This window comes from Daldinia caldariorum, assembly GCF_022478825.1.
Source record: "Daldinia caldariorum strain CBS 122874 unplaced genomic scaffold F4812scaffold_4, whole genome shotgun sequence".
NCBI lineage: Eukaryota > Fungi > Ascomycota > Sordariomycetes > Xylariales > Hypoxylaceae > Daldinia > Daldinia caldariorum.
The window spans coordinates 1,667,686-1,684,151 of NW_025953040.1; the positions used below are offsets into that span (position 1 = coordinate 1,667,686).

General features: G+C 47.1%; 4 protein-coding genes across 4 annotated transcripts; 1 reads left to right on the top strand and 3 right to left on the bottom strand.

Annotated features, from left to right (window-relative positions):
- Positions 1-805: 805 nt before the first annotated feature.
- On the top strand, positions 806-2,726 carry F4812DRAFT_450377 (cytochrome P450; the record flags this gene model as incomplete). The annotated part of the gene is made up of 5 exons (XM_047936081.1): positions 806-1,042; positions 1,163-1,432; positions 1,488-1,624; positions 1,679-2,325; positions 2,392-2,726. The coding sequence occupies 5 exons, from the start codon at positions 806-808 to the stop codon at positions 2,724-2,726; spliced, it is 1,626 nt and encodes a 541-aa protein (XP_047792427.1).
- A 136-nt stretch (positions 2,727-2,862) lies between these two features.
- Positions 2,863-4,848, bottom strand: F4812DRAFT_470091 (catalase; the record flags this gene model as incomplete). Its single annotated transcript, XM_047938941.1, has 4 exons — positions 2,863-3,109; positions 3,205-4,200; positions 4,303-4,378; positions 4,435-4,848. The coding sequence occupies 4 exons, from the start codon at positions 4,846-4,848 to the stop codon at positions 3,000-3,002; spliced, it is 1,596 nt and encodes a 531-aa protein (XP_047792428.1). The 3' UTR covers positions 2,863-2,999.
- A 1,304-nt stretch (positions 4,849-6,152) lies between these two features.
- On the bottom strand, positions 6,153-9,609 carry F4812DRAFT_315024 (uncharacterized protein). The gene is made up of 2 exons (XM_047931371.1): positions 7,774-9,609; positions 6,153-7,722 (listed from the first exon to the last, which is right to left on the bottom strand). The coding sequence occupies exons 1-2, from the start codon at positions 8,942-8,944 to the stop codon at positions 6,737-6,739; spliced, it is 2,157 nt and encodes a 718-aa protein (XP_047792429.1). The 5' UTR covers positions 8,945-9,609; the 3' UTR covers positions 6,153-6,736.
- Positions 9,610-12,987: 3,378 nt separating this feature from the next.
- Positions 12,988-15,250, bottom strand: F4812DRAFT_421569 (alternative oxidase). The gene is given in 6 exon segments (XM_047933558.1): positions 12,988-13,672; positions 13,730-13,828; positions 13,889-14,258; positions 14,386-15,125; positions 15,137-15,139; positions 15,179-15,250. 4 exon segments carry the CDS (start codon positions 14,653-14,655, stop codon positions 13,341-13,343), a joined length of 1,071 nt encoding a protein of 356 aa, XP_047792430.1. The 5' UTR covers positions 14,656-15,125; positions 15,137-15,139; positions 15,179-15,250; the 3' UTR covers positions 12,988-13,340.
- Between the last annotated feature and the right edge of the window lie 1,216 nt (positions 15,251-16,466).

The window sequence follows — 16,466 nt, forward strand, 5'->3', positions numbered from 1 at the left end:
ATGATAGAAAGTTTGATCTAAAACAGCGGTTAACGAGGTCATGGGGACATCAGTCTAACGAGACGGGGGAGGATAAGGGCTCAGCTTTGGAGCATACATATCAAACGTGATATTATTATTAAAATATCTCAAAATGCACTGATCTAATCGAGTTACCAACAGCCGGAAGAGCTCATAGTAACCAGACCCAACGGCTAGTACATATCTTGACTTATATCAACCGCCATCTGGAATCATTTCGCGAAGAAATAGTCTAATCACCCTTTACTTAGCCGTCCGTCATTTTGCCCCTAGGTAGTCAGGGCAGGATTTATAGCCCAGGAGTCGTCAGTGATCCACCATATCGCGCAATCCGCGGATTGAGCCATTGTCGACAGAGCTATACCGATCTGACTGGTGCATGGGAATCCGCTAACTTCCCGCCCGATACCAACCGCTCGGGACTCGTAGTATTGCATTTAAGATAGCTCATGCCTCAAGGGACTGACCTGCTTCCGAGTTCATCATGGTTCGCAAGAAGGTGAGGACCAGTAGAGAACTCGCAAAATACGCTATCCTAGTATTTATTTCCGTTACAGTCGCATCGCAATACGCAACTGGCTATTGGCTAGTTCAGCATCATTACATGGTACGCGTCTATGCGGGGGTCTTGGCTGAATTGACTCTGCACTAAAGAGACGTCTCCTACATAAGATGATAATATCTCAGCATACTAAGAGCCACTTCCTTCTACCAATATCTAATTAATGAACCAGTTTTCCAACGGTGGCATTCATAGGGCGCTTTAGGGACCCTAGAAGTTAACATGGACGGGTTTTCTACCTTATTCGAGGACTTCACAAGACTTGATGTATTTGTCATTGGCTTTGTGGTGAAGTTGCTATTCGTTATATCGGCTCCATCCTTTTTAATTTATATCATACTTAATGAGATTGTTCGACTACGAGGTCGAATCCCTAAGTTGCCGGGACCGTGGGGTTACCCCTTATTGGGGAGTCTTCCGTCTCTACACGGCACGGCGACGTCGGACGAATATAGAATAGTATGTAACAGAAGAGTACCAGTCGCTGAAGTACCCTATAATATTATAGTATCTTTCATCTATAACACCTTACTTATGTTCTATTTTATATAAGCATTTGACTAACATCTAGACTGATAGTGGGCTAAGCGCTATGGTGACGTATTCCAAGTACCACTGGGCAACGTAACGGCTGTGGTGGTAAACAGTACGGCAGCAGCCCGTGCGCTCTTTATAGGACAGCGAGAAGCGACAAACTCGCGCCCCGTATTCTATGTTTTACATAAAAAAGTGCAACAGGGAGGACCTGTGACAAGCATTGGCACCAGCCCCTGGGATGACAGTTGTAAGCGACGACGCAAAGTTGCTGCTACGGCCCTGAATAAGACAAGCACGGAAAGCTACCTTCCTGTATGTGCTACATGCAACGAAGTCCGATTCTCATAGCTAATCTTACGTATGCTAGATCTTAGACCTTGAATCGAGGGCGTTGACGCTAGATGTTCTATCCAGTTGTAAGAACGGCACTGTATCCGTTGACGTGCTTGATCTCACGCGCAAGTTCGCTTTGAACCTTAGCTTAACACTGGCCTATGGAACACGGTAAGCACTGCTTCTCATTCTAGATGGATACCAACTAATCGGAGGCATGAAAAGAGTTGAAAACGTAAAGGACTTACATAGAGACCTCGTGATCTCCGAGATCATTTATATCGAAGAAGAAATATCAAAATTTCGCAACCCCACCAGCAACTTTTCCAACTACGTCCCGCTACTCCGTCCGCTCAACACTGTTGCGGGGTGGCTAGGACTGCACAAGAACTCGCACACGGCCGACGTGGGGAAACGGCGGTACGCTTACCACCGCGTCTTGCAGGAGAAACTCAAGAGAGATATTGCGGATGGCGTTGACCGTCCTTGCATCCAAGGCAACGTCCTCAAAGACCCCGAGAGCAAGGGTCTCACCGACGGCGAGCTTCTCAGCATTGGGCTCAGCATGCTCGCGGGCGCCGATACTACGAAACGATCACTGATGTGGGCTATCCTGCTCCTCGCGCACCGTCCGGACATTCAGGAGAGGGCATATAAAGAGATCATAGAGACGGATGCTCACTTGCTCGAGTCTCCGCATGTCGCGCACTCCAGAGTCGAGTATATCGAGGCCTTTACCAAGGAAATCGGCCGCTATTACGCAGTGCAGCGTCTTGCGCTGCCGAAAGCCACGTACTCACACGTCGAATGGAAAGGGGCAGTCATCCCTCCTAACACGCTGCTATTTCTAAATTCATGGGCATGTACACGAGGTAAGAGGACCATCTCAACTACGCAATAGTAGGTACGCGACATTAACTGACGACTTATACGTCTAGACCCGTCCGTATTTTCAGACCCCAACGTATTTGATCCAGAGCGCTGGATGGACGGCGGCCAGACGGCAAACAGACACCAGTATGCATTTGGCATTGGGGGTCGGATGTGCATCGCAAGCCACGTTGCGACGAAGGCCCTCTACGCCGTCTTCCTCCACCTCATCATGCACTTCCGGATCTTACCAGCGGAAGAAACGATGGACCCGATTGTGGCGGATCCTATAGAGGGTCTATTAACTCGGGAAAATCCCATCGCGGGACCGAAAGCTAGGACGGTGCGCTTTGTGCCGCGGAATATTGATGTAACTCGACGGATGCTGTCCGCGGAGTCTTAGTGCGACAGAGTACATATTCTGGGTATAAGTCGGGTGCGCACACAGACAGATAAGGGGTAAGATAAGAATAAGGCAAATTAAATAACCCAGAGTGGTGTAAATATACCTGTACAGATCTAATAAATATGATCATCGTGGAGATTGTCCTGACTGAAAAAAAGGGGTAGTCTCAGCCCAGTATAGGCCTTTTCAATATATCCTCCCAGACACATTCGACTATTCGAGGTCATAGTTTGACAACAAAATAATAAAAAACTAGTAGGACATTGTATCCTAGTGACCCTCTATCGCACGAAGGTTCTCTCCAAGTTTAGCCATGACAGCAGCCTCTGTCGTGCTCTTCAGTAGCTCTCCCAGTCTTCCATCGACCCTCGCGAACATCGCTATAGAGGACCCAGTCAGCCATGCTATGCCATAACCACTCCTGAGTTTAGGGGTATTGAATGAACCAAGGGTCATTCTTGTAGAGATAACTTACCGTAGACATCGTCTCTGATCCACTGCGTCTGCGCAGCGCTAATGTGAGCGGATAAATTGCCCACGAGCCGCTGCTGTGCGCCCTCCTGCGTCCCCATCACATGCCATAGCGCCGTCGACTGCTCGAAGTCCTTATCCGTGACCTCCGAGGAGAACACCACGGGGACTCCGCTCCCCGGCAGCGCACGGTCAAGCCTTCTCTCACTTCCCTTCGAATGCTCCTCACCATCACCATCACCATCTGCCACCCCGTCCTGGCCACTCCGATTTCCGCCGCGAAGGAACTTCACCGGCTTAAGCCTCGTCCCCACGTAATTCGGGTCGCCCCCGTAGTTCGGCGTAAAGTTCATGAGCCCGTCCCGCTCGATGGGGCAGCAGGCCCCGCTCGCCGGCGCGTTCGTCGGCAGGAACTGGTAGTTGACGCCGAGGCGGTAGCGCGCGGCGTCCGGGTACGCGAACATGCGGACCTGCAGCATCGGGTCGGGGCTCGGCGCGATGCCGGGCACCATGTTGCTCGGGCTGAAGGCGGCCTGCTCGACCTCCGCGAACCAGTTCGACGGGTTCTTGTCCAGCACCAGGCGGCCGACCTTGCGGCGCGGGTATCGCGCGAGGGGCCACGTCTTCGTCATGTCGAAGATATCGACGGGCGCGTCGGCGATCTCTTCGGGGCGGATGGCTTGTACGTACATGTCCCACGAGGGGAAGTTTCCGGCCTCGATTGAGTCCTGGAGGTCGGCGAGATGCTTGTCCGGTTCGGAGCCAGCTAGCTTAGCCCCCTCTTCGTCGGTGAAGTAGTGAACCCCCTGGTTGGTTAGGAAGTGTATTCGGACGTAGCAGTACGAGCCATCGGACTTGGTGAACATGTACGTGTTCCCGCTGTAGGCGTTGACGTGTCGTGCCGAGGATGGAAGACCTCGGTCCCCGAAGAGGAACATCAAGGCATGGATGCTTTCCTGGTTATTGACGTGGAAATCCCAGAACATGTCCGAGCTAGCCACTACAGTCTCAATTAGCACTCATCTATATTTTTACCCAAGTTAAAGCTGCAATAATGAAAAGTATCCTAGGCATATATTCTGGAATCAAAGGCTTCGCTCACTATTGGTTCTGGGATCCCGTTTGTGACTACGATTTAACGATGGGAATTTCGTTGGATCTCGAACAAAGAAGACCGGCTATATTCATCTCATCAATATATTTAACCAATTAGTGGAGGGGAATTGGTGTATACCTGATTATTGAACACAAAGTCTTGATTCCCTTGTGCGGTCTTGAATTTCGTAGCGAAGCCTCGAAAGTCTCGCACGGTATCCGCAGAGCCTCGCTCGGGAGCAACGGTGGAAATCCGGACAAGAGTCTCGGTTTTCTTGCCAATACCGGTCAAGAAGTCGGCGTCAGTAAGGTCGGATATATCATCCGTGACCTCAAAGTAGCCTCTCGCTCCGGCGGCTTTAGCATGCACACTCCTCTCAGGGATCCTCTCCCGAGCGAAATGTGCTAGGTTTTCGATTAGCTGGGTCGAGGTGAGCAGGACAAATCCACCGCCGCTGCCGGTGCGTATCTGGGTTGAAGTATCATTCTTTCCGAGAGGCTGGCCCTCTGCTAGGGTATAGTAAGGGGTTTCTGGGACTGTTTTTGATGCCATTAGTAGCGTCTTTCAATTTCTCCGAGTTGTGATTTCAAGGTAGCAAGGTTGGCACGTCTATTGAAGTATTCCGCTCAATAGTGATCCGAGTTAAGATGTAATAGGATTTATGATGCTAATGATTCCTGTTATGAGGAAGGTTCTGAGTTGCCTGGTAGTCTATTTTACAGGAGTCGTTCGTTCTGTCTTATACCTTTCCGACACTCGCTCTTCCTACCCCGAACCATATTCTATCGTAACCAAATTGAATGAAAGTCGTATTTCCTACCGCCGGCTTACTTCTCCCATGAGAGCATTAACATCTGGTGAATCATAGTCAGCAATGACGCTCATCCCGGAAGTCCGAGTCTTCGTCGACTTGGTGGTTGTGAGTGCTGAATACCCCTGTTCGGTGTTTATCGGGTTTCGCTCGGTGTGTATGGTATAACAGCAGAAACTACCGCTTGGAGCCGTCGATTATATCTCGGCATGCTCAATATTGGTATGCATTTTACAATAGCTAATAGGACATTAATGAAAGCCCATGATGGACCTTCGATCAAAATTTCCCTCTTTGTTGATAAACCGTGGTGGATTCTAGCCTAACTAATCTCTTGCTATTTCTTCAAGATTCTACTGCACTCGTATACTACCTATGGCGTGCATACGGCATGTGTCCATCATCTTGACTTATTATGTTTTGACTTCTCCGCGGCGAGTGAGTAGCGTGGTGGGAGCATCAGTATTCTAGGGTTATACCCGGAGTTAGAGGATGACTTGAGATAAATTTATTGGCCGGGAAGCAATGTGCTTGCTCCAAAACTTTCGCGAAATTACACCTGTACTGCTGGGGTTAGTCGAAAGGCTACGTAGCCTTTGATATTGGTTACCTACGAAGTAGGTACTTATTATGGGATACCCTTATAGCAGGTCTCGGGATGCTCCGGGGACCAAGATTCCGGGCTAAAGCGCCCGAACCCGTTCCGTTCGGTGAACCAGATTGAAAGTGGGACCATGACACATGCCCGGGATACCGATCTATTAATAGATGATTTCGATAATATTTATCCCTTACATTACGTATGATCTAAAGTTCTCAATTCACCTTCCTCTCTACTAGGCGCAAAGAATTATACATCGTTTATGTGGTCGCTTCCAGTTTTTCCAACTTTGTAACTCTTTAATCACTCTCATCTGCAAGGTAACAATTTGCGCTGCCATACTCTACTCTACTCTAACGCATAGTAGCAAACGTCTCTGTATGATACTAAACAAGTAACATCACACAAATAGCAGCTGTCATAGATCCACAATTACATAGTAGAAGCGCCAGTATCCTAAAATAGCAAGCCAATTACAGCAAGGCATGCACATCAGGGTACCTTGCATATATCGTCACTGTAAGTTAGAATAAACTCACATCATAGCCACCCCGTCCGCGTCTTGGATGATCTTAGATGCAGCCGCTCCCACGTGGCGAAGTTCAATAAGGCTAATCGTGGGGATAATCAAACGCTTATTTGAAATACCCTGCCACGAATCCATCAGCAAAATTCGACCCCAACTCAACTGCGTCTTGTTCTATTAGGCGTATGCCATCCTATTAGTTTCCTCTGCGTAAAGGGTATTTATCACAGGCTCGACTGTCGCCCAGGAACGTGAAATCGGAATTCGTAGTTGAATACAGAAAAAGAATAGAATTTCAATATTGGTATCTATCATGCCATCTAACAGGAGTAGAGCAGCCTCGATTATAAGGCAGTAGTCATCATGAAAGTCATCCCGCTGAGCGCCAGAACCCATACAGCCGTTCCTATATATTCGTGAAAACTCCAATTTATCCTGAGATTAATACTGCTCAGTTCGGAAAGACATTTGATGATGATGGTTGAAGAAATCACTAGCGTTGCTAGCGACCACCGTAATCACTAGCATAGCCGATCTGCTCCCCAAAATTTTGTTGTAAACCGCCCTCTCCGAATCCTGTACCCGGGCCACTAACGTAACCCGTATCGTCACCATCGTCATAATCCGAAGCATCAAAGCTAGAACGGCCACTAAGCTCGTCCTCCACGTTACCCATGTCGGCTGTTTGGCCCCAGTTCATCTGCGCTAGTGCAGGATACTGTGCCAATAAGGCAGCAGGTAAGGCGTAGCCACTCGTCTCCATACCAGGATAGACATTGGGATCCATGACTGGCTGCTGTTGAGCCATGTTCTGAGCCATACTCTGCATTCGCTGCTCCTGCCATAGCCGTTGTCGCTCAAGCATTTCTTCATCCAGTAATGGCTTGATGCATATCCGGCCTGCTTCTGATCGGAAATGTCGACCCAGAGCATCTGCGCGAGCAAACCGTCTCCCACAGCCCCATTGTCCACCGGCTTTGAGGTCTCCTTTACAAACGAATTTCTTTTCGCCCGAGTGAAGACCCTCGTGACGTTTGCGATCATGTTGCCTGGCGAATGCCTTTCCACAGACCGTGCATACAAAGGGCCTTTCGTCGGTATGAGTGCGGAGATGGGATCGCAAATTATATGCTCGGGTAAAGCGCTTTGGGCAAAGCGTACACTGGAAAGTGGCAGGATGTTTCTGAACCCGCTTCGTTCCTCCGTTATCTTGAGCAGCTTGGTATTCCGGGTCTGCTAGACGGAGAGCTATTACATTGTTGGGGACCGCAGACATAGATTGGCGTCTCCTGGAGACAGCATTGGCGCTACCTGATCGGTCTCCAGGTGAAAGCGAACGAGTTGAAGACTCGGATCCGGAACGGCTGCGGTTGGCCAAATCGGCGCCGAGGTGTGGCGACAGGTTTCCAGGGGTGTTGGGTCTCGAGAGGACAGCCCCTCCACTATTATAGGGGTCCGTAACTGACCGTGGCCGAGATCGTGGCCGACCTGTATGTCTATTTAGGGATAGGAATGTTTAGTTTTAAGAATACTACTCACCTCTATCAGGCGGGGTTAGAGACTGAGCATCCATTGGCGGCTTGGGAGGCTCAAAGCTATTTTGCCGGGAATTAGGCGCGAAGTCGATATTGATAGACGGGGGAGCCATAGGTTGAGCTATTAAAGGGTCTATTGGTGCTTCCTGAGATAAAGAAGGGAACTCTTCCGACGTTTGCATAGAATAGCTCATAGGGTGGTTAGAATATCCCGTACTTAACATCATGTTCTGACCTTGCTGACTGGCATCAGGCATCTGCTGAGGGAGTATTCGAGGTGAGATCGCTGGGCTATGGGATGGACTGCGGCTGTTTGGATTATGTCCTGTTATACTAAAATTACCTAGTCCTACAACCCCCTCGTAAAACTCTTGCGGTCGCTGCATGGGCGAATGTCCGTGCTCTGGGTGCTCGAAGCTATCGTGGCCAGTCAAATTTGGTGATGGGGCAACCGACGATGCGTCCGAATATTCTGACGGTGTCCTTCTATGTCCCTGGAACTGTGGTTGGCTCCAATCTAACTGGCCCGGCATAAGAGCAGCCTCGGGACCCAATGATGCATGCCTCGAATGACCGGGAGAAGAGAATTGATGTTGGTTGAAAGATGGAGACTGGTGGGCCGAACCGGGTTCTGGCTTTAGAAGATGAGGAGGGGTAGGTGAGTGGTGTGTTTGCGGGGACGTCATGTTCGTCAGGTCGTTCGGGTCAAGAGACTGCGTATGTGTTTGAGACAGATCACCAAATAAAGGTGTACTGAACTGGTCACCCTGGGAGGTTTGGGGGAACAGCGAGAAATCGCCGCTGTTATTAAAATCCGAACCTAGAAGGCTCTGGGAGAACGCGGCCTGCGATTGAGCCGCCAGAGACTGCGAGTAGTCTTGGTTAAGTCCAAACGATGTCGGATCAGCAATGCCCTGTGGGTCGAAAGATTGCGACTGCGCTGGATCCAAAAACTGGCCGCCACCGTTGTCGCTAGGGTAAATGTTGAAATCGGAGGTGAACTGGGGATTCACTGATGAGGGGTCTATGCCAATGCCGAGACCGATCGATGACTCCGGGGACTGATATGGATGAGGCGAAGGAGAATGACTATTTCTTATATGAGACTGCTGATTCCCGGCGGATGGTGAACGGCCGCGAGCCGACCCTGCAGCTTGTATAGCTTGATGATCCATGGTGCGTAAGTTGTTTCTGTCTTTAGAAACCCCAAGTTTGGCAAGGTTGAATGCACTCGACCACCAGTCTCCGAGTCTGCCTCGCAGCGTGGCGCAGCGCGGGTGCGTTTGAAGGGGGCTGTGTTAGGCGAGTCTGACCCAGTTCCAAATGCCGTTTTTGACGTACGATGTGGGCCAAAAGAGACTCTTCTTTCAGTTAAGACTGTTTGAGAGGGTATTGTAAAATGTGGGCGATATGATGCAGTCTGATATTATGAAGTCTTTGTTAGATTTGATGCTGTAAGATGTAACACAGTATGGTAGTGTTTTTTTTTTCTTTTCTTACGCTCTGTAGAGGGTGAGTAAAGAAACTGCAGGAACAAGAAGGGGGGAAATGCGCCTAAGTACTTTTTAGGTGCTTAGCTGGCTGTAAATCGCAACCCTTCACTGCAAGATCTGCGACTGTGATACCCTAGCTTGGCACTTCCTTTCCGAATAGCTACTTGGGCAAGCCAGGGGACAAAAGTAGAGCTATCTGGGGATACGTGACGTGTCGCGTAAAATAGAAAACGTTTTCGTTGTTATACGGCGTATGGGGCAGTGTAAATGACTTGATAATAACAAGCCTACCGCCTTAGAACAAGCCCAGCGCCTTAAAGCAATTGATGTGATATCTTGGTACCCCAAGCTATTCAGTTTAACTAGGTAACTTATCCGCCGAATCGTCCTTAATCCGTATCTTAAAATAATTCTTCTAAGAAACTTCTAAATCGGTTCGGCTGCGGAATGGGTGGCTTTGGGCGTTGGGTCGTTGCGGCTTTCGTAGAATGAATACGATAATCAAGGTGTTAGAAGGAGGCCTCTTTGGCGTTGCGATACTTTGACTCGGCGCCCGACGGCGACAATATCAGGACTAATGGCTTGATTCGAAAAGTTAGAATTTCGGGATCTATTATAACGTGTTCAGCCAGGTCGCTCTCGGAGATAGCAACGGGTGCTGGCTAATAGACGTCGGGCCCAAAGAAAGTATTAACGAGGAGGTGATTGAAGCAAGTTGAAGGTGAAGGTGAAGAGCGCAAGATGTAATAAGTCACACTTTCCACACACTTTCAATCGGTCGCAAGAACCAATCTCCCATAAGGTTATCACCCCGCCCTATCGCCCCACCTGCCTTAAGATGCTATATCGCCGGTGAAATTTGCTAGGTAACTGCTAAGTTTGGTACCTGTAACCTGTAATTACCTCAGGCATTACTTCGTACTACCTACATCATAATGTGCCTAAAATACCTATTCTTAACTCTAGAATACATCAATTGTTATGTACAAATTAAGGTATCTACCTCTTAAGGTTATGTTGCTATAATAGAGATGTACATATCATATAGTTGAATGCATCTAACATCAGGTAGATAGTTAACGTAGGAACTGAATTTGAGAACAGAAAGTTTCATCTTAGAATGATAATTCGAACAACACGAAGAAGAATGGTACGGTAGAAGTACCTAATGTAGTATCTCCGAAACCGTTCGGGCACCCAGCCTACTAACATAGGCCTAACAGCATTGCCATGCTATTGGACCGTACTATGTGACCGTACTATGTAGGTACTACCCTAATGTAAGAAAATAGCAACAGCTAGAATTACACTAGCGTCAGAATTGGTGTGTTTTGTAGGTAGGTACATAAACAGGTACCTAACCTAGCACGTGCAATGCTCTCCTGCTGTTATTAATCGTCCGGGGTCCACTCCCCGGTCCACTCCCCTGACATTAGGGCTGGTCTAGCACTTCTTCAGTCAAACACTTGTAACATCGGATGAGGAACGAGATGATACTTCAGACATGTACCTCGGATTTGCTCCATACATCTATCCCCATTGCATCCCAATACATACCGGACATACTAAATAAGACAGTTATTAATAAATACCAATATGAACATCCCCTAACCTCATCAAGATAAAATGGTCTTTATAGATGTATGCTTTTACTTAGCATGTATGATCTACATCGATTACGCACCAAAAAAAAAGCTTCGTTTATTGATCTACAGCCTACCTCTAAATATTGGCTGTTCAAGTTAGGCTGTCCAAGCAGGCGAGTAGGACAAGGAGGAGATCATATTAAGTATCAGATAGCTCGGCCAATCGTATCGTTCTGCGTCGTAGTTAATCTAATTAATTAGGCAGCTATATTTCTCGAAGGGACCTCCCGTTTTCGAGGCGGTGAACGAGGATCTTCTTGGTTCCAGTTGTCTCAACAAAAGAAGACGTTAGGTACAATACCGATCAAGTCTCACTCGTTCCAAATCCAGGAGACTTTATCCCCCCTGACAGAATCCTTTTATAGTGACCTATTGCCGTCTTGGCGGAAGCGCCTATATTCTGCCCTGGGCTTGCTTGGTCAAGTTCAGAATACGGTCTGTTTAACCAGAGTACCTGCCTACTTACCTTAGGTACCTAGCCTAGGTAGTTGATTCGACGAAATACTCATGTTAAGGTAAGGGAGGTGGATGTCAGCCCTATCATAAATCTATAGTGGATGGTTTGACCATTGCGAAATCATCCCTTCCCACCGAGCGGAAGATCGTGGCTGTGACGCCACATACACTAAAGATGCTTCGCCGTTCCCCCTCGTATGCCGCGTTCCCGAACCATTCTGGAAGACATTCGTCAATTCGAACGATCCACCTCTCCGCAAATGGAGATTCCATTTTACACTCATCTCACACAAAAACGTCATTGCTCTGCTTACTATGAGACATAATTGTCAGCCAATCTAACAACCTCAAAATATGTGTAAATTCTATCTCTAAGTCTGAGACGAAATACTCAGCTAAGCGCCGAATTCCGCACACCGGCATAAAAGGTAGGTACCTACCTGTATCATGCCTAAGGCAACGTTTGACTTGTTTTTATTTTTAGACACCATATGAATCTCCTCGTTAGATACATTACGCAATCGGATACTTCCTCTTGGTAACTTTCCCGAATAGTAAAAACAATGCAAGATATCTCACTGATAGTTGGTAGCATGAAGATTCCAAGATAGGTAGGTAGGTACCTAAGGTAACAAAATGTTGCATAATATCAGCAATCCAGAAGTCCTCTAGAAAGGTTGGAGGTTAGGGATTACTCGTACAATACGCCAATAGAATTGAGAACACAGTAGGTTATTGCTCGCGCAACCATGGATGGACAGCTACCTCCTACGCGCGTTCACGAATAATAACGACGAACATCACAACCTTATGTATATCATACACCGCATTGAAGTTGTATTGGCAGCAATTAACGCTTATACAACCTACTAACCAACAGTAGGTATTTACAGGCGAATCTTCAACACAGTTGCATATATCTCTAAACATATAATACTACAAGCACTTCATCAATTCTACCTACGGCGCATCGATTTCCTCCTAGAAGAATCAAGCCTGTCATACTCCCTTTTTAGGTGCTTGGTGATTAAGTTCCGCGATACTCTTCAAAATACACATGTCATTGACAACTACCGAATGGGATGACTGAGACCACTGTTAGACATGCAGAATTCCCTTGATGTCGCGTATGCTACATAAGCTCATCCGTTGAAAACAAATATTTTCTGTTGGTAACTCTCATGTGTCCCTATACTGTATAATCAGCCAATTAAACAAAACTGATGAGTTAAGCCAACTTACCGCGAGCCTATCGTATATACTGGAGCTACATCAAGAAATAATTATCGTTGTATTGCTTAGAGATGTGCCATACTGCTTACATCGCATTCGCATTTGTCTTGGTGAATCCCGAAGCAAGTCCGAAAGATATCTACAAAACGCGAGGTAAGATCCGTAATAACGCCTGCTCGTCCAATTTGACTAAGAACTATGTGCCAGAAAGACCTAGTGGTAAATGCCAAACGTAGAATGAATATTATAAACAGTAACACTTGTAGTTTCTAAGCTCCTTTCGAGAACGATATGCGCCTTCTATACTATCGCGCTATGGCACAACCCCTAATCCCTTAGGTATTACTATGTCAACACTTCGGACGATTTATATTAGTAGAAGTTTTCAGATCGAGGGAGTAGATGGAAAGTAGAGATTATTCTAGTCTAAGAGGAGTTGAGATATGAATTTTAGAAGAATGCATATATCCCCAGTACGCCTTCTACCCAAGTCCATTCTATGGGTATTTTCTTTTGATATCTAGTCGTCGCCGCAAAACCCAACCGGGGACAGTTTCCCAAAATCACGCCCCCAAAACAAAACGAAGCCATGACGCCGTTCCAATGTGATGCTACATGCCAGCCAGCCGGATAAAAATGACATAACCGTAACTGAGCCTATGCTCCTCTATGTCCGGGTCAATGATGTTGTATACAATATCTAAGTCGTTAAAACCCCCCCACAAATCTCTTGCCAACGGATTTTACAACACCTCGTGGCGTTCAAACCCTTCTGCTTTCAACGCAGGTCGGGGCGGTTCCTGGCCGTCCTTGTACTCGCTGACGAAGGGGTTGGGGTCTTCCTTCTGGTTGAGGTTTCCGAACGTGTGGTTGACGCCCCTGTGGCAGGCCTCGTCCGCTCGGATATACAGGATGAGATCCTTCATCGTCCGCTTGCCCTCTGGCATGTGCCAGTATTTGACGGCAATGTCGGGAACGACAAAGTTCGGATCGGACCACTTGGGGAGGTGTCCTTCTTCGATCTGCTTGATGGCCAATGTGTATGTGTGCACGGCTTCTTCTTCCAGGTAGCCCACTAAAGAAAAGGTCAATCTCTAACTGAGTGCGAAAATGAGTCCGTTGCAATGCTTACCGAATCGATGTGTGATCTTAGGCGATATTAAGTAGGACAGGAAAAGAGCGTTGAAATAGACCCCCTGGGCACCAATGAGCATGATCTTCATAAACCAGCCTGGCCGATATGTTAGCGGATGGGACTAAATAAATGGTGCTTTTAGACTTTAATGCCTACCTGGTTCGCACATCTTGATGAAAGTCAAGAGGTGCATTCGTTCGTTGTAACTCTCTTCAAGAAGGGTCTCGATCCAGCCGTTATCCCTCTTCAGTCGCCGAATGCTGTGGAGATGTCTTAACATTCCCGCCACCATTCCCGGGACGCCAGCAATAGATTCGAGAAAGAGAAAGCGAAGGAGCCATTGAGCTTCGGTCAGGGGCCTGATTGTATCAACGGCAGTGGTTGGGTTCGCTTTATCGACTTTTTGATCCTTCTTCATCCCCGTAAAGAAGTCCATCCCCCATCTACACGTACGCATCACTTTCCAGGCGACCCAGTCGCCCCATGTCTTAGCCGGACGGTGAGCGGGAACTACACTCAACATTTCCTTCAGTTTAGATTGGGTTGTTAGCTAATGGTTATTATATAGGTACCTCAAAGTAAAAATCAAAGTCGTGATGCGGAACCAGCCCCCTTCAGCTCAGAATAGTAAAATCGGGTATGTTGCTACTAACCTCTTCCGTATATCCATGATGGGGCCAGACTGCTGGTGTGAGTCTAATATTTTCCGTTTCTTTTACTGGAAAGAATTCCTTAAAGTTCGTTGCCGGCGTTGTGGAAAAGGCTCGTGAGCATCCATTGTGTTGAGTCGACGCAACAAGCCCGACCCGGATTCCCGTCGAATACCCAAGGGCAGAATTGTGAAGTAAAGGTATTACAACTCTGGATAGCCTCGCCGCTTGCTTTGGGTTGCAAAGGTTTGCTGGGACCTTAGTCGAGAGCATTGGTGACAGGTAGTTATAGGATTGTGATAGGCACCTATCACAACCAATAGAAGAATATGGATTGGTAAAACTGATAGAACTATTTAAGTGCCTGATATTAGGTAGTGTCTAGTTCTGTTTAACTTGGTCTGGGGCAAACAAAAGGAAGGATACCTATGAGAGTGCCTTAGGAAACAGAAATACTTATACCTCTGACTTAGACTCATTAATGCTGACGGCTAGAGGCTGACGGCTTCGGTTAACGCTTAGACCATGGGAACAAATAGCTCAAACAGAGTCGCCTGTGACCTGACCCATGAAAACTACTACGGGGCTACAGTGGAAAAAAAGATGATATTCAGGTACGCTACGAAGACTATCCGGCATGTCTACCTATACTGGGGAAGAACCAAGAAGCAAAGACCAGACGCCGAGTAACAGACGCCGAAGAGGCGGATACCTTTAGGTAGGTACTTTTTTTTTTTTTTTTTCCTGTAGTCCCTTTGTTAGTGTAGCCGAATCCAAGTAGCAATTCTTACTCATACCCATACAGCCTCATGCTTGGCAAGAATGGCCAAGATCTAATATGATAGACATCATCAGTAGTATGAAATATTTTTAATTGCTGGGATCTGTTTGAGACGGTCAGGTGGTTGTGTAAGTCGGGAATTATAGGAAGTTAGCAATATGAGAAAACGGGGCGTTCCGATACATTTTCGGGCGGGACGGCTTCATTCTTTTAGCGGCTGTCGGCGAGATTTTTAGGGGGCCTTGTTTGCTCCTATAAGGGGGGAAGGGGCTAAGGTAATTCTTTATCACTGCGAAATGCTTTAACACTTATTGGACCGGTCAAAGGAAGAAATAAACCCGTGGAAATTGTAGTCGTCAAGCTCCATAATTCATGTTCTAGAGCCTGGAGTGGCTTTGAAAATTTTGCATATATGATTTTTTGGAAGAAAGTTGATTACGAGCAATGTTGCATGTTAAAGGGGAAACTTGTAATATGCCAGCTCTGGCGGATTCTTTCTTATCGTCAGGACGAATTTTGCAGATGACTCAGACTCACCAAATAAATGCATGAGGTACCTCCTAGGAGTTTCTGAGTACGTACCCTCTGAAAATTATTTCATCTCAATGCAAACTGCTTACATACCGTGTCTATGGAGTCGTAGCATTACAATTATGCAGTGAAGTCCCTTATGAAACACGCCGCGCATATCGCAACTGATAGAGACATATCAATGAAAAAAAGACAACTAGCATCCAACAGCACATGCCTGTCTACAAAGTTTAGGCCACACAAGTTTCGACATAACTTGGTAGAATGGTTGCGGTCTCGCTTCCGCTTCCTATGCCGAATCATCTACGCAGTGATGTAGAACTGACCTGCAGGAAGTTCCGTTGCTAGCGAATGAGGTTTGAGAATCTACTAGGTGGTGTCGATGCTTGAAAGCTCGAACTTACTGTAGACCTTTTTTTATATTTTTTTATTATGTTTACGCGCGTATTGCCAGATTTATTACCTACATCGGAGGGTGGCTATCTTTGTTGTTTGTATAGCGCTATGAAGTTCATGAGCACTTTATTAAGATCATGAAATGGTCCAAGACTCTAAGTGTGCTTGCGCGTCTTTGGAATGCTTGAGCTTAATATAAAGACGTTGAGGCGTCCAGGTGTCCGGGTGTAAATAACCTAGCTGACAAGGTACGAGGTGATCTACATATGATCTATTTTCAGATATTGGGACCTGGCAGTTTGGATACCAACGTCATACAGCATAGATCGGAATTTCTTAGCGATGACGCCGTTAGGTGCATGGGTTGGGTCTAAGC